Below are 17222 nucleotides of genomic sequence, written 5' to 3' on the forward strand. Positions count from 1 at the left end.
CCATAGTCAATTTAGATCTTTGAAATGGAAAAAAAAGAACTAACTAATTCAAACAATATCGAATACACTTCTCATTTACTACCAAATTCACTAACTAATTTACTAACTAAATCACTAACTAATTTACTAACTAATTCACTAACTAATTTTCAAATAAAGTGGCAATGCATCCACATGAATATTTTCACTATTTCCACTAAGTTTCACTAACCTAGAGTGTGTGTGCGCGCACTATTTCCTCCTTGTGCGGGAAGGAGGAGGCGCTGGGGAGGATGGGGCTGCGGCTCAGCGGCAAGTGGAGGAGGCGCCGCCAGGGCCGCGGCCGTAGATCCGCGGGAGGAGGCCGGCGAGGAGGAGGAGGAGGAGGTGGAGGCGCCGGGGAGGAGGAGGACGTGGAGGGCACCGCATGAGGAGAAGGCCGCCCGGCGGCATGCATGGGAGGAGGTGCGCGGGCTCAAGCGGAGAGGAGGCCGGCAGCGTGTGAGGAGGAGGTGTGTGGGCGGCGCTGAAGGTTATAGAGGAGGCTGGTGGCGAGCACGGGGAGGCGGGGAGGCAGCGTCGGAGGTCGGGGAGGACCTAGAGGATCAGTGGCGGCGCGGTTGAAATTCGACAGGCTAACGGCATCCCAAATCTCAAATGCGAAAAATAGCTAAGTCCCACCACCTCCCACCCATATATAGAGACCGATTTCTAGGGGCGGTTGACCCCCCTCCCTCCACACTTACTATCTCATAAAACTGAAGCCGTTCTTTATGGTTTTCATACTCTTAAGCATTATATACACTGAAATATACTTAGCATATTTTTTTCTAGTTCTATGGAGGCACAATAGCTTCAGGGTACAAATTTTACCTTTTTATGTGATTCGCTATATTTTCTGAGTTAATTGAATTTTCTGAATCAATTTGAAAATAATTTGTAGGGGCGGGTGACCCTTCACCCGCCCCTGATCAATTTGTACCCTAAGAAAATTGTAACATATAGAAGTAGAAAAAATATAACAAGCATATTTCAATATATATAATGTTTAAAAGTGTTGAAACAATAATGTAGAGCTCTCCCATACTTACTATCTCATTTAATAATCCTATTTGATTTTATATTTATTTTTTCTTAACTTTTTATCCTGGAGGGTGTAATATTTCTTTGGGTTAGATCAAATTAATGGAGGAATTCATATTGTTTTTTTAAGATCAAATTATACTTAAAGAGTAAAATGCACCGAAAGGCCATCAACTTGTAAGTGAGTATCAAGTCCACAAACTCCACAGACTCCATAAGTACATTTCTAGCTTCATAAACTTTTTAGGATATATCACTATCCCTATGAGTTTGTTCAACCCCCCCCCCCCTCATGTTATCTTCAGATTTTTCTTTTTACCCTGTTCCCTTGATGCATTCATTCTTTTTCCAACAGCTTTGATGATAGCTGCTAGCATGTACATCACTTGTTGTATATTCCATTATTGATCAGAAGATTCATGTAATCATATTTTTTTAATTTTTCTCAGATTCATTACTCAGTATGCTGCTCTTACTTTTGCTTTTTAGTAAAATAGATGCCACACGATTTTGTTGATTCAATGTGTTTCATCTGGATGAGACATCATTCTCCATTAGACACGCATTAATTTTGCAGACCTGTTCACGTGGCTTCATCTAACTGGTACCAAAAATTGATTGAAGCACAACGGAAAATCACTCGAATACTGAGATGTTATACATAGGAACTATTGACTGATTTCAAGTATCCCCTCACCCATATTTTGTAGATAATCAGCGCCACGTGGCTTTACTTAGATTTAAAGAATCGACTGAAACATTTTAGAAAATTACTCGAACACTGTGCCTTTTCATACCGGGCTAAACCTAGGCTTTGTATGAATCATAATTATTGAGCAGCAAACTGGGTCATTGCCTTGCCTTGGCCGCAGCGGGGCCGTACTCTTGGACCCTTTTAGGCTCTGTTTGGTTCTGCTTTTGCAGCCTGCTTCTGCTGTGAAAAAGCAGAAGCCAAACCAAACAACCTGCTTCGGGCTCAACTTCTCCCACCGCAACCTACTTCCGCAGATGGAAATCACGAAGCAGGCGGCGAGCTGCTTCGGCTGCCTTGGAGGCGATCCAAAGTCGGTAAAATTACCCACTGGCACTCGTTACGCATACCGATTCGTTTCTTTTTCCACCTCCGTTCGTTCTTTTCCCTTCTCCAACCCGACGCCGCCACTGCCCCTGCTGCCCTCCCCCACGCCGCCTCCCTCCCCCCGGCGCGGCCCCCCGGCTCCCCCCCCGGCGCTGCCCTCCCCCACGGCGCCGCCCTCCCCCCCGGCGCCGCCCCGCCCCCGGCGCGGCCCCCCCCCCGGCGCGGCCCTCCCCCACGGCGCTGCCCTCCCCCACGGCGCCGCCCTCCCCCCCGGCGCGGCCCCCCCCGGCTCCCCCCCGGCGCTGCCCTCCCCCACGGCGCCGCCCTCCCCCCCGGCGCCGCCCCGCCCCCGCGCGGCGCGGCCCTCTCCCCCGCGCGGCGCGGCCCCGCCCCAGGCCCCCCCCCGGCGCCCCCCCCCCCCCGGCGCGTTCCCCGCCCCCGACGCGGCCCCCCCCCCCTCCGGCGCGTTCCCCGCCCCCGGCGCCGCCACTGCCCCTGCTGCACTCCCCCGGCAAGGTATATGTTTTTATGAATTATTCTTTTGATCTTGGTACTTGTCAAGAGAAATTGGTGATCCTTGATATACGAGATGAGATCTTTGTCTGCTGGGTACCCGTTTTGCCAATTCCCATAGAAAACGATGAGTAGGAGTGCATCAGTTCAATTTATGAGTTGCAAGACTGCATCGTCCGAAGCAAAGCTACTTTCCCCTAATTAGTGATTTGCTAGATTCCTTAGCTTTTCTTTTCCTCTTTGTCTTTCCTCTTCTTCCTTTCCTTTTGTTCTCATTTGTACATTTTTTGCTCCTTTTTAATTTGATATGTAATCAGTTGGGGGGGGGGGGGAGGGGAGTGCGCCCCTTCTGTTCTATCAGAAAGCAAAGAGTTGCAAGCCAGTTATAACACATTCCTGTATGGCTCTTTTTCCAATCTTCTTTCCCATATCTCACACAGTTTATGAGGGTTTCAGATTTGGTTGATGGCCCACGTTTAAGTCAATCCTTGCTGAGCAGACAGCGTGGTTTGTTGTTACATCTTTGCTGCTAACCAATGTGTCGGTTGCTCTAGAAGGCTAACTTAATTGAACCATTTGATATTTATGGCTCTTAAGCCCAATAGCATCTGCCTACTGACAGCTTAATGCGTTTTATGACCATTCTTCTAATTTTCTATGTTAGCACTTTCGCAACAGGGCAACATCTTACTTTAGATTCCTAGAGCTAAGAAAACTCTAACTGCTGCCTTCTTTGAAGGCACGGCGCTGATCCACTAGTCCATCCTTATTCTGGAAAAAGAGCCATACAGGAATGTGTTATAACTGGCTTGCAACTCTTTGCTTTCTGATAGAACAGAAGGGGCGCACTCCCCTCCCCCCCCCCAACTGATTACATATCAAATTAAAAAGGAGCAAAAAATGTACAAATGAGAACAAAAGGAAAGGAAGAAGAGGAAAGACAAAGAGGAAAAGAAAAGCTAAGGAATCTAGCAAATCACTAATTAGGGGAAAGTAGCTTTGCTTCGGACGATGCAGTCTTGCAACTCATAAATTGAACTGATGTACACTAGCAGCTGCACGGCAGGAGGCAGGGGCGCCCTTCAGCCCACACCCCCCAATTTGGTAATTCGGCAAGTTTTTCTCTCTGGTGTGTACTGCTCCATCTTAAATTCTTAATCTCACTTCTAAATTCATACATTCAGTGATTAATTGGACATTTAGTGAAAAATTTGACGATTGGACACTTTCATGACCATGAGGAAGCTTAAAGCAAAACCCCTAGACTAGATTAGTATTGTAATCTTCTATTTATATAAGATTTCATTGTTGTTACAACTCTTTATATTGTAATTTATTTGAGTTCCCAACTAATTTGTTGAATTAGACTTATTATGGAACCTTTTTAATTATGTTATTGTAAGTTTTGTTATTATATACTGTACTGTTGTTCTATTAGTTTATACTGAACTGCGCTTTGAAATTTTTGGCTAGGCCTACCCTAGTTCCAAATCCTGGGTCTGCCACTGTGCTAGATGATTGATCTTTTACACTACTGCTGTTCCCCCATTATTCCTTATTTAGGCAATGTGGCTTAGACAACAAAATCTGATTTGGTTCTCTTAAATTTATGATGAGTATTACTGGTCTTTCATCTGGCGCAGGAGCTCTGCAGGAAAAGAAGTGTGTATTCGCCATGGTTCACTTCAAGAATAGGTACATGGTGATGGAGGTCTTTATAGATGCAGGTAGAGGCAAACAAGACCCTGTCATCCTCACCCAGTTTAATATAACCAAAGTCATAAGAGACAGCATTCAGCTGAACTTTGGGGAGTGTGGCCTAGCTGCATCTCTTGGATCATTGCAGGGTACTACTAGCAATTACTCCTAAACTCTCTTTAATTCTTAGCAATGATAGCTGTATTGTGCTTACTGGCTTCTTAATCTGAAAATACTTATGGGCTCTGGTAATTTTCAGTGAAGTATGTTAATCCTGTAACAAAGCTTTGCATTATCCGTGTGTCACGTGAAGACCACCAGAAGGTTTGGGCTGCTATAACAATGGTGAGGTGCATTGGGAAAATACCTGTATCATTCAACCTGCTTGACATGAGTGGTGAGTGGCTCACTCTGTGGATTATGACACCAAACAGTGTTGTTGTTCTTGGTTTTTTTGCAACTGGCACTTGTTTTTGGTGCAACCTGAACCTTTGAATAGTTGATAGTAGTAATTGATTTTATTTTGCTCGTTGATTTTTCCTTTCTTTCTACAATAGTATTGGTAGAGAGGATTGTTATTTAGAGAGGATTTAATATGCCCACTGTCAAGCTGTTTTGACATTTCATTGGAGTATTTTTGACTCTAGCCTTTCAGTGCAACATTCCTGCAATATATTCATTTCATTTATAATGAAGGTAGACAGAATATATAGAATTATCCAATGCATTCTGTTTTTTACATACATCTATTCCATTGGACTTGTTGAAACTAATCCAGAACTCAGAATATAGTTATGCCAGTTCTTCTACTGCTTAAAGTATTTCCACATGTCAGTTTGGATGATCAGCTTAATATTTTGTCTTGTCCTTTTGCCTTATTGTAGCACTAATTTGTATTCCTTAAGAAAAGGTTCACTATTTTTCTATGACCGAACTACTACAGTTGAGCTCTTCAATCATCATGACATTCATTTATCACTAGGAAGCATCAGGGCTTGCAAGAAAGCTGCACTTGAGTGCGATGAAGCAAAATTTGAACAATACAAGTTGGCTGCTGGTGACCGTGTCACACCAGAGATCATCCAGTCCGTACAGAGCTGCTTTGAGAAAATTAGAGGACTAGAGAGCTGATTTCTATGTCCTCTCCTATTTTTATTTTTTACTTTCTCTAGATGAAAGAAAAGAATGAAATGGCAAATTGAGTGTGGATATAGCATTGAGCTCACAACTTATGGCATGAACAGAAGGAACTATTAAGGTGTCAATGTTGTTGCTGTACATGTTCTACTGTGTCGCTGAAGAGGGTGATGAGGCGTAGCCACTTCAACCTCAATGTCTTGTGTAAGCCTCGTGTTTCTGGAAAGCCATGTGTGGACGCCAGTTCTGCATTAGTCTAGCCTGGCTAGGCCTGACCGGCTACCAAATACGAGTTGGGTGGCTTATGGGGATTGGACAAGCAACCTAACACATCCATGTATTTCTTTCTTTCGAGGCCACTACAAACTTTTGAACTTTTCAATTTATAATTACAAGTTCTTAAATTGAGAACGTATTAATGTGATGTACATTAATGGTTCTAGCTACTAAATACTTTCATGCATATATTACTGATTCAAGTTACTTTTCATGTATACCAGGGTTTAAAAATTAAAAGCTTATATTCTATCGAGCTCGGGTTATGGTTTTTAGACTGATGAAACATGCCAAGCTTAAATTTACAATTTCCAAAGTTTCAGCATGTTTCATCAGTGTTGTTTGAAAGAGAGTATGGCTCGGGATAATTGATTGATAGGGTGCAAAGCACGTATACAGCATATATAGGCAAGGATGTTCCAGGGTCTATAGAAACAACACGGGAGATCCTTGCCTAACCTAGGTACTTGCGCCGGCACACAAGCCCGATCCTTGCCTAACCTAGGTACTTGCGCCGGCACACAAGCCCGTGCGGCCAGCAGCCCTACGGCCCAAGGGGCCAGCCTAACCAGCCCACCATATTATTTAACACGCCCCCGCAGTCTGATCGTCGGCAGCGCGGATGTTCAGACTGAACTTGAACTCCGTGAACACTAAGGATGGAAGTCCCTTGGTGAAGATGTCGGCATACTATTAAGATGTAGGAATATTCATGATATGGACATCGCTAATAACAACGCTCTCTGTGACAAAGTGGAGATCAATCTCAATGTGCTTGGTGCGCTGGTGCTGTCGGGGTTGGAGGACATGTAGACGGTGCTGATGTGGTGGTGCGTGGAGCTCGAGGAGAAGCTATTGCAACCAGGTGGCCTCTGCAACGCCATTGGCCACGGTGCGATACTCAGCTTCTGCGCTAGACTTGGAGACTGTGTTCTGGCGCTTTGATGATCAGGAGACCAAGTTGTCACCAAGGAACACCACATAACCCGAGGTGGATTTGCGAGTGTCTGGACAACCGGCCCAATCAGCATCTGAGTACACAGTCAGCTCGCTCTGCGAAGATGGATGAGGAAGCAAGCCCAGGTGAAGAGTCCATTGATGTAGTGAAGAATACGCTTCAGAGCAGCAAGGTGAGACTCACGCGGATCGTGTATGTGCAAGCAAACCTATTGAACTGAATAAGCAATATCCGGCCGGTGAAGGTGAGGTAATGAAGAGCTCCTGCGAGACTGCAGAAGTCTGAAGCATCTGGAACAGGTGAGGTACCCAAGAGCTCTTGCGAGACCGCGGAAGTTTGAAGCATCTGGAACAAGTGGACCATCTGCCGCCAATTTGGGGTTGGTGTCCACGGGCGTAGAACACGGCTTGCACTCAGCCATGCCAGCACGATGTCTATCATGTACTGCCACTGGGAGAGAAAGGGTCCAGAGCCACAATGCTGAACGTGCATCCCCAGGAAGTGGTGAAGCTCGCAAGATCCTTCATAGAGAACTCCTGCTGCAAGGCCTGAATGGTGCGCTAAGGGAGATCCGAGGAAGAGGCTGTGAGGACAATATCATCAACATAGAGTAGTAGATAAATGATATCGGAGCTGTAGTGGTAGACGAAAAGCGATGTGTCTGACTTGGCCTCAACGAATCCCAGACTAAGGAGTTAGGCAGCAAACCGACTGTACCAGGAGGCGCCTGCTTCAACCCATATAGTGATCTGTTGAGCCGACAAACAAATTTCAGGGTGAGCCGGATCCTCAAAACCTGCAGGCTGGGCGCAGTAGACAGTCTTGGACAGGGTCCCATGAAGAAAAGCATTCTTCATATCCAGCTAGTGAATAGGCCATCCTTGAGAGAGAGAGCCAAGGACAAGACCGTGCGAACTATAGCGGGCTTCACGACCGGGTTGAAGGTCTCAGCAAAATCGATGCCGGGTCGCTAAGTGAAGCCGCGAAGAACCCACCGAGCCTTGTAGCGCTTGAGAGAACCATCAGACAGGAACTTATGCTTGAAGATCCACTTGCCAGTGACAACATTGGCCCGATGCGGTCGTGGAACCAAGTCCCATGTGTGGTTCTTTAGTGGGATGGCGTGTTCTTCCTCCATAGCAGCTCACCAATTGGGATCGGCAAGAGCGCTACGGAAGGTCTTCGAAATGGGCGACAAGGGCGCGGCGTGGTATAGGGCTGGAAGTCGCAAACCACGCTTCGCCCTTGTGGTCATGGGGTGCTGGTTCACCACAGGGGGAACCGGCACTGCACCCTTAGGAAGGGCGAGAGGACCGACTGCTGGAGCAGACAACGCACGACGGGTGTAGATGTGGCGGAACTCGCGCATGGGCGCCGATTGCCGGGGTGCAGCAGGCGAAGGGCCATGCTGGGAGCCAGCTGGGGCCAGCTGGTGGCCGACAGGAGCTGGCTGAGTGCAAGTAGAGGCCGACGGGTAGCCTGCGGGAGCCGGCTGAGGACCGGCTGAAGCCAAGGTCGGCTGGGGCCCAGTCGGGACAGCCGAGATCAGCTGCTGGTGCACCTATTGGGGGGGGGGCGTGGCAGTTGGCCGGTCACTAACGCAAGAGGACCGTCCACGCCTTGCACAGGCAGCGAAGAGGCATCGGGGGCCGCACGTGGTAGTGCGGATGCAGGAACAAGGCCGCTGGAATGTCCTTCAGGGGGGAAACGATGTGGCCATCCTATGGGGGCCGGCACATGGTTAGTGAAATCATCTAGAAAATCAAGATCCGCTGGGTCGGGTGATGTATGCCGCTGTTCGGCAATGGGAAATGCCATCTCGTCAAAGATGAAATGACGTAAGATGATGACTCGGTTGGAAGCGAGGTCAAGTTAGCAATACCCTTTGTGATGAGCAAAATAGCCAAGGAAGACGCAAAGAGTAGACCGTGGAGCGAGTTTATGGCCGGCTGTGGCGGAGAGATTAGGGTAACACTTGCACCCAAAAATGCGGAGATGAGCATCCGTGTCACGCCAAAGATCATCCAGTCCGTACAGCAAAATGCGGCGTAGCAAACTAAAGCATCTTGGTGGGCAAGATGGTGATCAGGTATGTGGCGGTGGCGAGAGCTTCAGCCCAGTTGGAGGACAGCATGCTAGCCTAAAATAGGAGTGAGTGAACAACATTATTAGTGGTACGAATAATGCGTTCAGCTTTACCGTTCTGGGAAGAAGTGTAGGGGCAAGACATGCAAAGATGAACCCCATGAGTAAGGAAGAACGTGACGGCATTGGAGTTATCGAACTTGCGGTCGTTGTCACATTGGACTGCCTTAATGGTGGTGCCGAACTGAGTGGTCATATAAGCAAAGAAATTAGCAAGGGTGGAGTACGTGTTAGACTTAAGGTGCAACGGAAATGTCCACAAATAGTGCGAGCAATCATTGAGAATGACCAAATAATATTTATAACCCGAAACACTAATGATGGAAGAGGTCCATATGTCACAATGTATAAGATCAAAATGACTAGTAGCACACGAACTAGATGTATGAAAAGGTAGACGTATGTGATGGCCTAACTGACAAGCATGACAAATAGAAGTGCCAATGTCTTTAGTACAGAACTGAATGGCAGGTCTGAGCTTGGCGAGGGCTTCATGTCCAGAATGACCGAGGTGATGGTGACAGAGACATGCGTTGCTGCTGGCAACAAGAGAGGAGGCAGCAGGAAGCTGCAAAGGGTAGAGCAGCCCAGAGCTATTGCACCTGACGATCACTCTCCAGGACTGGAGATCCTTCACAGAACAACCAGCGGGATCAAATTCAACAGAACAATTGTTGTCAGGGGTAAACTGGCAAACATAAATAAGATTCTTAATAAGGTTCGAGAAACAAGAATGTTATTAAGAGTAAAGGGCCCAGGAAGCCGTGCTGTACAAGTGGTGGTAACAGGAAGTAAAGAACCGTTACCGACGACAATTGAAGAAGGTGAAGGATACTGCAGAAGTGATGCAGAGGATAGAGTACCAGTGGCGGAGGTCATGTGAGAGGAAGCACCTGAATCGAAGTACCATTCGGGAAGGTTCAACGTCATGGTACTAAAGGTGGACGCCAGAGATTACTGGTCCCATGAAGGGAGGCCTGCAGTGGGGCTGAACGTGCCGGGGGCAGCCTACAGAGCAGCCTGCTACGCCTGGAGTTGGGCGTGCTGGGCATGCACCTGGAGCTGGAGTTGCACCTAGGCCTGAAGCTGCGCTTGGGCGAGGGCCTGCTCATGCAGCTGGGCCTGCAACACTTGAACTTGCGCGTGCCGGGCCAGTAGGGCCTGTTGCGGCTGCAGACCGAGGCGGCCTACAGAGCCCTGTGAACCGGGCCACATCTGGATGGAGCCGGCTCACGGGTTCAGGAGTGAAGGCCACACCCCAGAGGGGGCCGGCGAGCGGGACTGCCTGTCCCGCTGCCGCCTGTGGAGGAGGCACTGTTGTGGCTCCCGGTGTCCTTGCCATGCTTCCCGTGGCGGTGCTTGGACAAGTCGCTGGAGCCACCCCCAAAGCCGCCCTTGGAGCCACGGGAACCCCCGCAAGACTTGGGGCTGTAGTGGCAGCGCCGAGGAGCGTGACGAGGAGGCGGGCCCGCCCATGGCGATAAGCGCGGTGGACGATGCGGAGGGTCATTGCGCCGCAGTGAGTTCCTCGAGAAGGAGGTCATTGCAGACCTCCAGGAGCATGGGGAATGGGTAGCTGCGACGGAGGTGCAGACCGAGAGCGGTGAACCGCTCGTTGAGCCCGCGAAGCACGTTCAGCACGAGGGTGTGGTCGGTGACGGGCATGCCTAGCTCATCGCGGGACTTGGCCATCTGCTTGAAATGCCTGAAGTAATCCATAATGGATAGATCACCTTGAACAAAGTTTCGGAACTAGGCGTCGAGGAAGAGGGCTCGTGTCTCGTGATTCCCAAGGAACTGGGTTTTGATCACGAGACACGCCCGACGGGTGGTGGAGATGTTATCGAGGATGGTGTCGGCGAGGTCGTTGGAGATCGATCCGGAAATCCAAGACCGGACGACATAGTCCATACATTCCCAGTCGGGGATGGTTGGGGCAGATGCGTCGTTGAAGATGTGGTCCTGGAGGGAGTACTTGCCGACAGCGTACTTCGGATGTTCTGGATAGCGATGGCTTGAGCGTGAAGGAGCATGGCGTCCTGAACGGCGTCGTGATCCTAGGGAGGCGCGCACGAGGGAGAGGCATTGCCGTTGTTGGCTACGGCGGCGGCCTTGTGCTCAGCAGCGACACGCATGGCAGCAGCATCGCGCTTGAGCGAGGCGTCGGCAGCCTCCTTCTCCGCGGCTGCAACACGCTGAAGGGCAGCGGTGCGGACCTTGAGGCGCTCCTCACGCTCAGCCAGAGCGGCGGCGTCGAGGTCGCCGGCGGCGGCGGCAGGAGGGAGAGTCCCGGCCATAGCTAGGGCTTGGGCAGCGGAAGATGAATCGGGATGGGAACCTGGACTCGTGATACGGTGAAAGAGAGCATGGCTTGGGATAATTGATTGATAGGGTGCAAAGCACATGTACAGCATATATAGGCAAGGATATCCTAGGGTTTATAGAAACAACACCAATTAGGGAGATCCTTGCCTAACCTAGGTACGTGACCTGGAAGCTATCCCGAGAGGAGCCGGCACACGACACACAGACCCGTGCGGCAGCCCTACGGCCCAAGGGGCCAGCCTAACCAGCCCACCATATTATCTAACATTGTTGTAAGTAAAGCTTCATACAAGTTTTGCTAGTGTTATAAGCAAGTTATGTCTCAAGTAGGAGAGGAGTTCCATTGGATACGTTCCGCATGATATTAAGAACTATAATCAAATTTAATGAATTCAGAAAAGTTTCAAGCTGTAAGTCAATGGATTTCAAGTCCTGTTATTGACCTAAGCAGTAAGAGCATACCAAAGGATGAAGTTGACGACGATGAGCCAGGGCACCCCATTCATGAATCCTGACTTTGGAACCGAATTGGGGAGAGAGTTCTCTTGATCTGATTTTGGCACGGTGAGGTTCTATGCTCCCACAGCATGGGCGGCAGTTGATACGTCCTAAAAATTATAGTTAAGATGTGAACCTAAGATATGGCAGTTCACAAAAATATATAGTGAATCATTGATGACCCAATCAATACTCATTAATACATATCAGATGCTTTAGTCATGTATGTTGTCGCTACAGTTAACTTTTTTTTTTGGGGGGCATCCATTGTATAAATAGTGGTCGTTTTATTCCGGTGTCTCCGAGCACAACTCTTGGTTGTTCACAGTGGAGTAATTGAGCTCATCGAGATTCTTATTTTGTTTCCGTATACAGCCAAACGAGAGGACCAGCGAGCTGATTTCTATATCCTCTTCTATTTTTGTTTTGTTTTGTTTTTTCTTTGCCGGTAAAAGAGAGCTTTTTTAACTAGAGACAATCGTCCTTGATCAGGCTTTCGACACATGCAGGTGCTATTTTGCTTTGTTGTTGTCTGTAGATGAAAGAAGAGAATGAAATGGCAAATTGGCTCCGATGAATATCATCAAGCACTGATGGACACAACTTCAAGACGGGATTACGGGTTTTTGTTGTTAACTGATAAATGCAAATTGGCTCAAATGAAAAGTCAAAAAGTCTCAATAATTACACGTTTGCAAGGAATGGGAGTTTAGTACGTATTGCTGCTCTATATGGGGATATCTATTTGAAGAGGGTGGTCGACTATCTCAATAAGCAAGTTAGAGTGATGTCTAATGGTGTGTGTGGTGGCTACGACGATGTTGAATTGCATAAGATCATCTAGGCTCATTGGTGCTCCATGCTCTTTGGGAGTTGCCATGTGGGCACACTGCAAGTTGACAAAAGAAGAGGTGTTATACGTAGAGAAGGGCGATAGGAGCACACCTAAAGATGGAGTTGAGTGCTCACATAACCCATTGTTGACATAGGAACCGGATTGGGAAGAGAGTTTTCTTCACCTGACTTCGGCATAGCGAAGTTTCATGCTCCCGTATAACTTGGGCCACTGAGTACTGAGAAATCAAATAAGGTATGAACGAACCTAACATATCACAATTCACAAAAATGGTTAATGAGCGACGATCCACCAGTGATTAATGCAAACCAGTTGCTTTAGTTCTGTAGTACTTATTGTTTTTTTCTCCCACAAGGCCACACGGAATACCTCCTCTAGAATACTTGTGAACAAGTGAAGTCGTTGTCCGTTATATATATGCAATTGCTTCAACATCCCAGCACAACACACTTAGTTGTTTACAGTAGAGCACATGAGCAATTGACCATGTCAAGATTCTCAAATGTTTTTTTTTGAAGAAATACTGTAGCAATAGGAGGTGTCGGGAAAGAAGCTCCTACCTGTAGATCCCAGGCCTGTGAGTTCTCCCCTCTAGTACTGGCCTACCTTGGGCACATCTGTGCAACCCTTGATTATCCTCTGCTGGTGTTGTTTACTTCCATGTCCGACTTTGAAATCCTGATGGATAGGAAATTGAAACTGAATCGGTGCCTCTTTTGAAAGCTAAAATAATTCTTGCTAGTGAGGGGTAATACATTGTATTTATCCAGATTAACAAAGTTTTATGTAATTAACTGTAACCCTTTTTCTTTTCTTATTACCAACTTTTTTCTAAAAAAACAAAACGCAGAGTTTGGTGCTTTAGTGCCAGATTTTATATTGGATCCATACCATCAATGCCACTATTTACACCAGATTTCGCCTTCAACATACAAGATCAACTGAAGAACAGAGTTTGGTGCTTTACTCTGCTTTAAGATTCACTTAACACATGGAAACACTTGTAGTCACTTAAAAAAGTCATACTAGTTACTTCTCCCCTTCAAACCATAAACCTTGCAATGCTCTCATCAATTTATTTTCTTTGAAATAATGCTAGACAAGGATGGAGACATGGGTCAGGAACCATAGGAGGAATTGGATTCTGTGTAGCACTTTATCGGCTGATGAGAACAAGTGCATACTGCCCAGATTTTTCCAGGCTTTGCCTCTGTCCAGCATGAAAATTTGCTGGGGGTAGCCTAAGCAGATAGATGATTCAACTCATATCATGCACGCAGGATTCCAGATCTCTTATGGCTCCACGAGGAAGATAAGATCAAAACATCGCCTTAGCAGCCTTTTGTCTCATCCTACTTTGTCCACTAAATTGAAAGAGACTTTTCAGCTGCTACTAACACAGATGGAATTACAACTTTGATATGGCTTTAAATTAAATCCGAAATTACCTTACATCTTTTTTCAAAGTTAATAGCTGTTCCAGTGAGACAGGAAAGTATGTCCCTATTTGCCCATTTTTGCACCATATTGTTACTACTTTGCGCCAATAGTATGTCCCTATTTCCTTCATCAGTACACAGATGAGTTACTGGTCAATGTGGTTATTAAAGGTCAGCGTGGGAGGAGGCTCTTGTTGCTGGTCATTAAAGGTCAAAAGTGCCACGGCCACTAATAAAACCCACTCAAGCAACTAAAGAAATGGCATGAGCACCTTTCCCCACACTTTCACCTTTCTCCACCCTTCTCCGTTCTCCACCACCCTCACCTCGTGCCCCCAGATCAGAGTTCAAACAGAGGCACGCCGTCGGTTCTTGCCACGACACCGGAGTACAATAGCCTGACGGAAGTGTCCATTGGAGGAAGCTTTGAGACCAAGTAGTACGCTTTCTTCTTGACGCTGTAGTGTCTGGTTGGTTTAATTTGCACTGTGTGTTAGAGTTGCGTTGCTTGCCGGCTGCAGGCGATGGAGATCTTTCTGGGCGATTATTCTTCAGTTCATAACACACATGCATACTGCCTGTGTCTTCCTAGTGTGGGCGGGGGACAATACAACATGGAGGACGATGAGAAGCCGCATCTTCCGATGGACATCATCACCAAGATCCTGTTAGCCCTGGAACGAGCTGGAACGCTGGTGACCAGCTTAGGCGAGCTCGGAACGCCGGCGTGAGTGAAGATGGACACACACGAACACTTGGAACACAAGCACACAAGAGTTTTTGTGCTGCCCAAAACCCGCGCGTTTTCAGGTCTTTTTCTTCTCCTTTATTGAAAGCAAAGTAACAGACTCCGGTGGCGACCCGCACACCGCGCTAACGACGCGTCCGTCCCCACGTCCATGATGTGCGCTCACCTCCAGTTGTCCGAGTCTAGCGCGAGCTATCTTCGCGGGCACGATGCGCACGGCAACCACAAGCCGGTCCTCATGCACACGACTAACAGAAAAGAAACGTGCTAATCTAACTGACATCAGTGCTCCACTATATGTATGCCAGGATCAAGTTCCATATATATAGTTATGCATTCGGTTTTGTCCTTAAAAACCGGGTGTGACAGAGGTGGTATCAGAGCTGTGTCGACCGTAGGACGCCAGCCTAGATAGCAATGGTCGTTTTCTAAGATCCATTTTGACATAAAAGTCATATTTTACCATATCCTTGACCCTCTCGATGTTTATTCCTAGTCATTCTTCATTTATCTCATTCTTGATGCTGCTTTTATCTAACTCTGTATCCTTTTCTTTTATTCCCTCATTTCCATTGCTTTTACATCTCACAATTTTCTTGTCTACGTGTATCCTCAATGGCATTGGTTACCTTGTATATATCCATTTGTTCCAATTTACCTCCTCCTTGATTTCAAGTTTGGCCACTTTGGAAATCCCCTAATATTCTATTCCAAGTGGATTTATTCTCCTCTTCTCTTGTTACAAACGCTAGATTGTCCGACCTTGTACCCCGAAGAATGGAAGTAACCGTCTACTACAAGAAGTCAAGCCAGAAAAAACTGAAGACCACGTTGGACTAATTGGCGTTACACTCAAGAAGTCAATGTTCCGCCAGATAAGCTGAGAGAGATGCCTACATCAGAATGCTGAAGCTTTAGGATATGACCCATACTTAAGAGGTTCCCTTATCAGTTGTAAAACGCTAGTTTCGGTTGCTTGATAGTTTGTTTTGGTGTGCTTGTAATGCTTGTTGTTTTGCTCTTGATTGCTTAGACTCCTTGTCTTTGCTCGTTGATGTGTTGTGGGACTTGTGCCTACAATGACATCATTTATCCCTTAGTTTTCTCAACCACGATATCCTCACATTCCAAAGCATAAGCCAGCAGAAAAGATCCAAACTCAAATTCCATCTTTTTGTCTCGATACCCATCTTGTCATATCACTTTTCTCCTTGTCAGAAGCCCTTTGCCTTATCTCTCCTTTCTATCTCTAGACTCTATGAATCTCTCTTCAACGCCGTCTTCTTGCTCCTTGGCGAAAGTTAGCACAGAAGACCTAAATCCATTTTCTCTCTTTCTTGATACCCATCTTGTTACCTTGTCGCCTCTTTTCAACCTCAAGATTTTGTAAATCTCTCGTCAACCCCATCTGCTTGGAAGCATGTGAAGAAGACCCAATCATCTTCCCTCCTTTTCCTGTTACCCATCTTGCCATCTCGCCTTACTCCTTATTAAAAAAAACTCTATGTTCTATCTCCCTTCCAATCACCCGCCTTGTGAATCTCTTGTCAACACCTTCTGCTCAATCCAACTAAAAGCAAGTGAAGATCCAAATCCAAACTCTCTCCTTTCTCGGATACCCGCCTTGAAATCTTGTTGTCTTCTTGATGAAATCTTTTATCCTAACTCTCGTCTTTGCCACCAGCTCTTGCGAATCTCGGGACGAGATTCTGTTTAAGGGGGTTAGTTCTGTCACACCCTAAAATATTTAATTTTAGGATGTGAATATCTCTTACAATATGTTCATCTATCAATAGGATTTTCCGAGAATTTTAAAGATTTTTCTGGCAATTATTTTATTTATCCAAGAGCTAGATCCATTTTTTTACTTGGAAAGCTCTAAAATTCTTTTTCATCAGCTCCAAATATTTTATTTGGAATCCTCGTGACCCAAATTAACTCCCGAGTTTTTCCTCGGAAAATTTTGGGATTCTTCCGGATATATTTTTCTTGGTTTGAAATATTTATCTGGACTTTTCTAGATTTATTTTAAACTTGAAAATATGTTCTGGAAAACATTTCTATTTTTGATTTTCATCGCAGTCGGACCGAGCCGTATCTTTATTGTATATCCTTTTAACCTTATCCTCTCCGAATCATTAAGAAGTTCCGTCGAGCTCCCGATCCTCTAACCGTTCCCCCGATCAAGTCATGCTTGAAAACGACGCCTCGTGGCTCGTCTTCGGTATTTTTCCGACGATGTTTGATCACCATCAGCTCCAACGACTCGGCCTGATCCCTTCCTTCTCTTTTCTGCGCACCTGAATAACTCGTTCACGTTCAACCCGCTCAGTCAGCTCGTTTTCGTGTTCAGCCCTCACCCGATCCTGTTTCAGCCCATAACCGAATCCCTCGGCCTGGCATCGGTCCCCTGCTCGCTAAATCCTCGACCCCGCACCCCCACTAGCCAGGCTCGATCGAGTCCAGGTGCTGCACGACGGTCACTTTTT

At 46.8% G+C, this 17222-nt stretch overlaps 1 protein-coding gene across 3 annotated transcripts; it reads left to right on the top strand.

The window, feature by feature from the left end:
* The first annotated feature begins 2601 nt into the window (after positions 1-2601).
* On the top strand, positions 2602-5930 carry LOC112901633 (probable ribonuclease P/MRP protein subunit POP5). 3 transcript variants are annotated; one of them, XM_025970585.1, is made up of 4 exons: positions 2602-2656; positions 4297-4500; positions 4611-4748; positions 5334-5930. In XM_025970585.1, the coding sequence occupies exons 2-4, from the start codon at positions 4329-4331 to the stop codon at positions 5480-5482; spliced, it is 459 nt and encodes a 152-aa protein (XP_025826370.1). In that variant the 5' UTR covers positions 2602-2656; positions 4297-4328; the 3' UTR covers positions 5483-5930. The 3 variants fall into 3 exon arrangements, with proteins under 3 accessions (XP_025826370.1, XP_025826371.1, XP_025826368.1); XM_025970586.1 differs by lacking the exon at positions 2602-2656 and adding an exon at positions 3056-3782 and having other exon boundaries at positions 4297-4380; XM_025970583.1 differs by lacking the exon at positions 2602-2656 and adding an exon at positions 3505-3782.
* The last annotated feature ends 11292 nt before the right edge of the window (positions 5931-17222 follow it).

This window comes from Panicum hallii, chromosome 7, assembly GCF_002211085.1.
Source record: "Panicum hallii strain FIL2 chromosome 7, PHallii_v3.1, whole genome shotgun sequence".
Taxonomy (NCBI): Eukaryota; Viridiplantae; Streptophyta; class Magnoliopsida; order Poales; family Poaceae; genus Panicum; species Panicum hallii.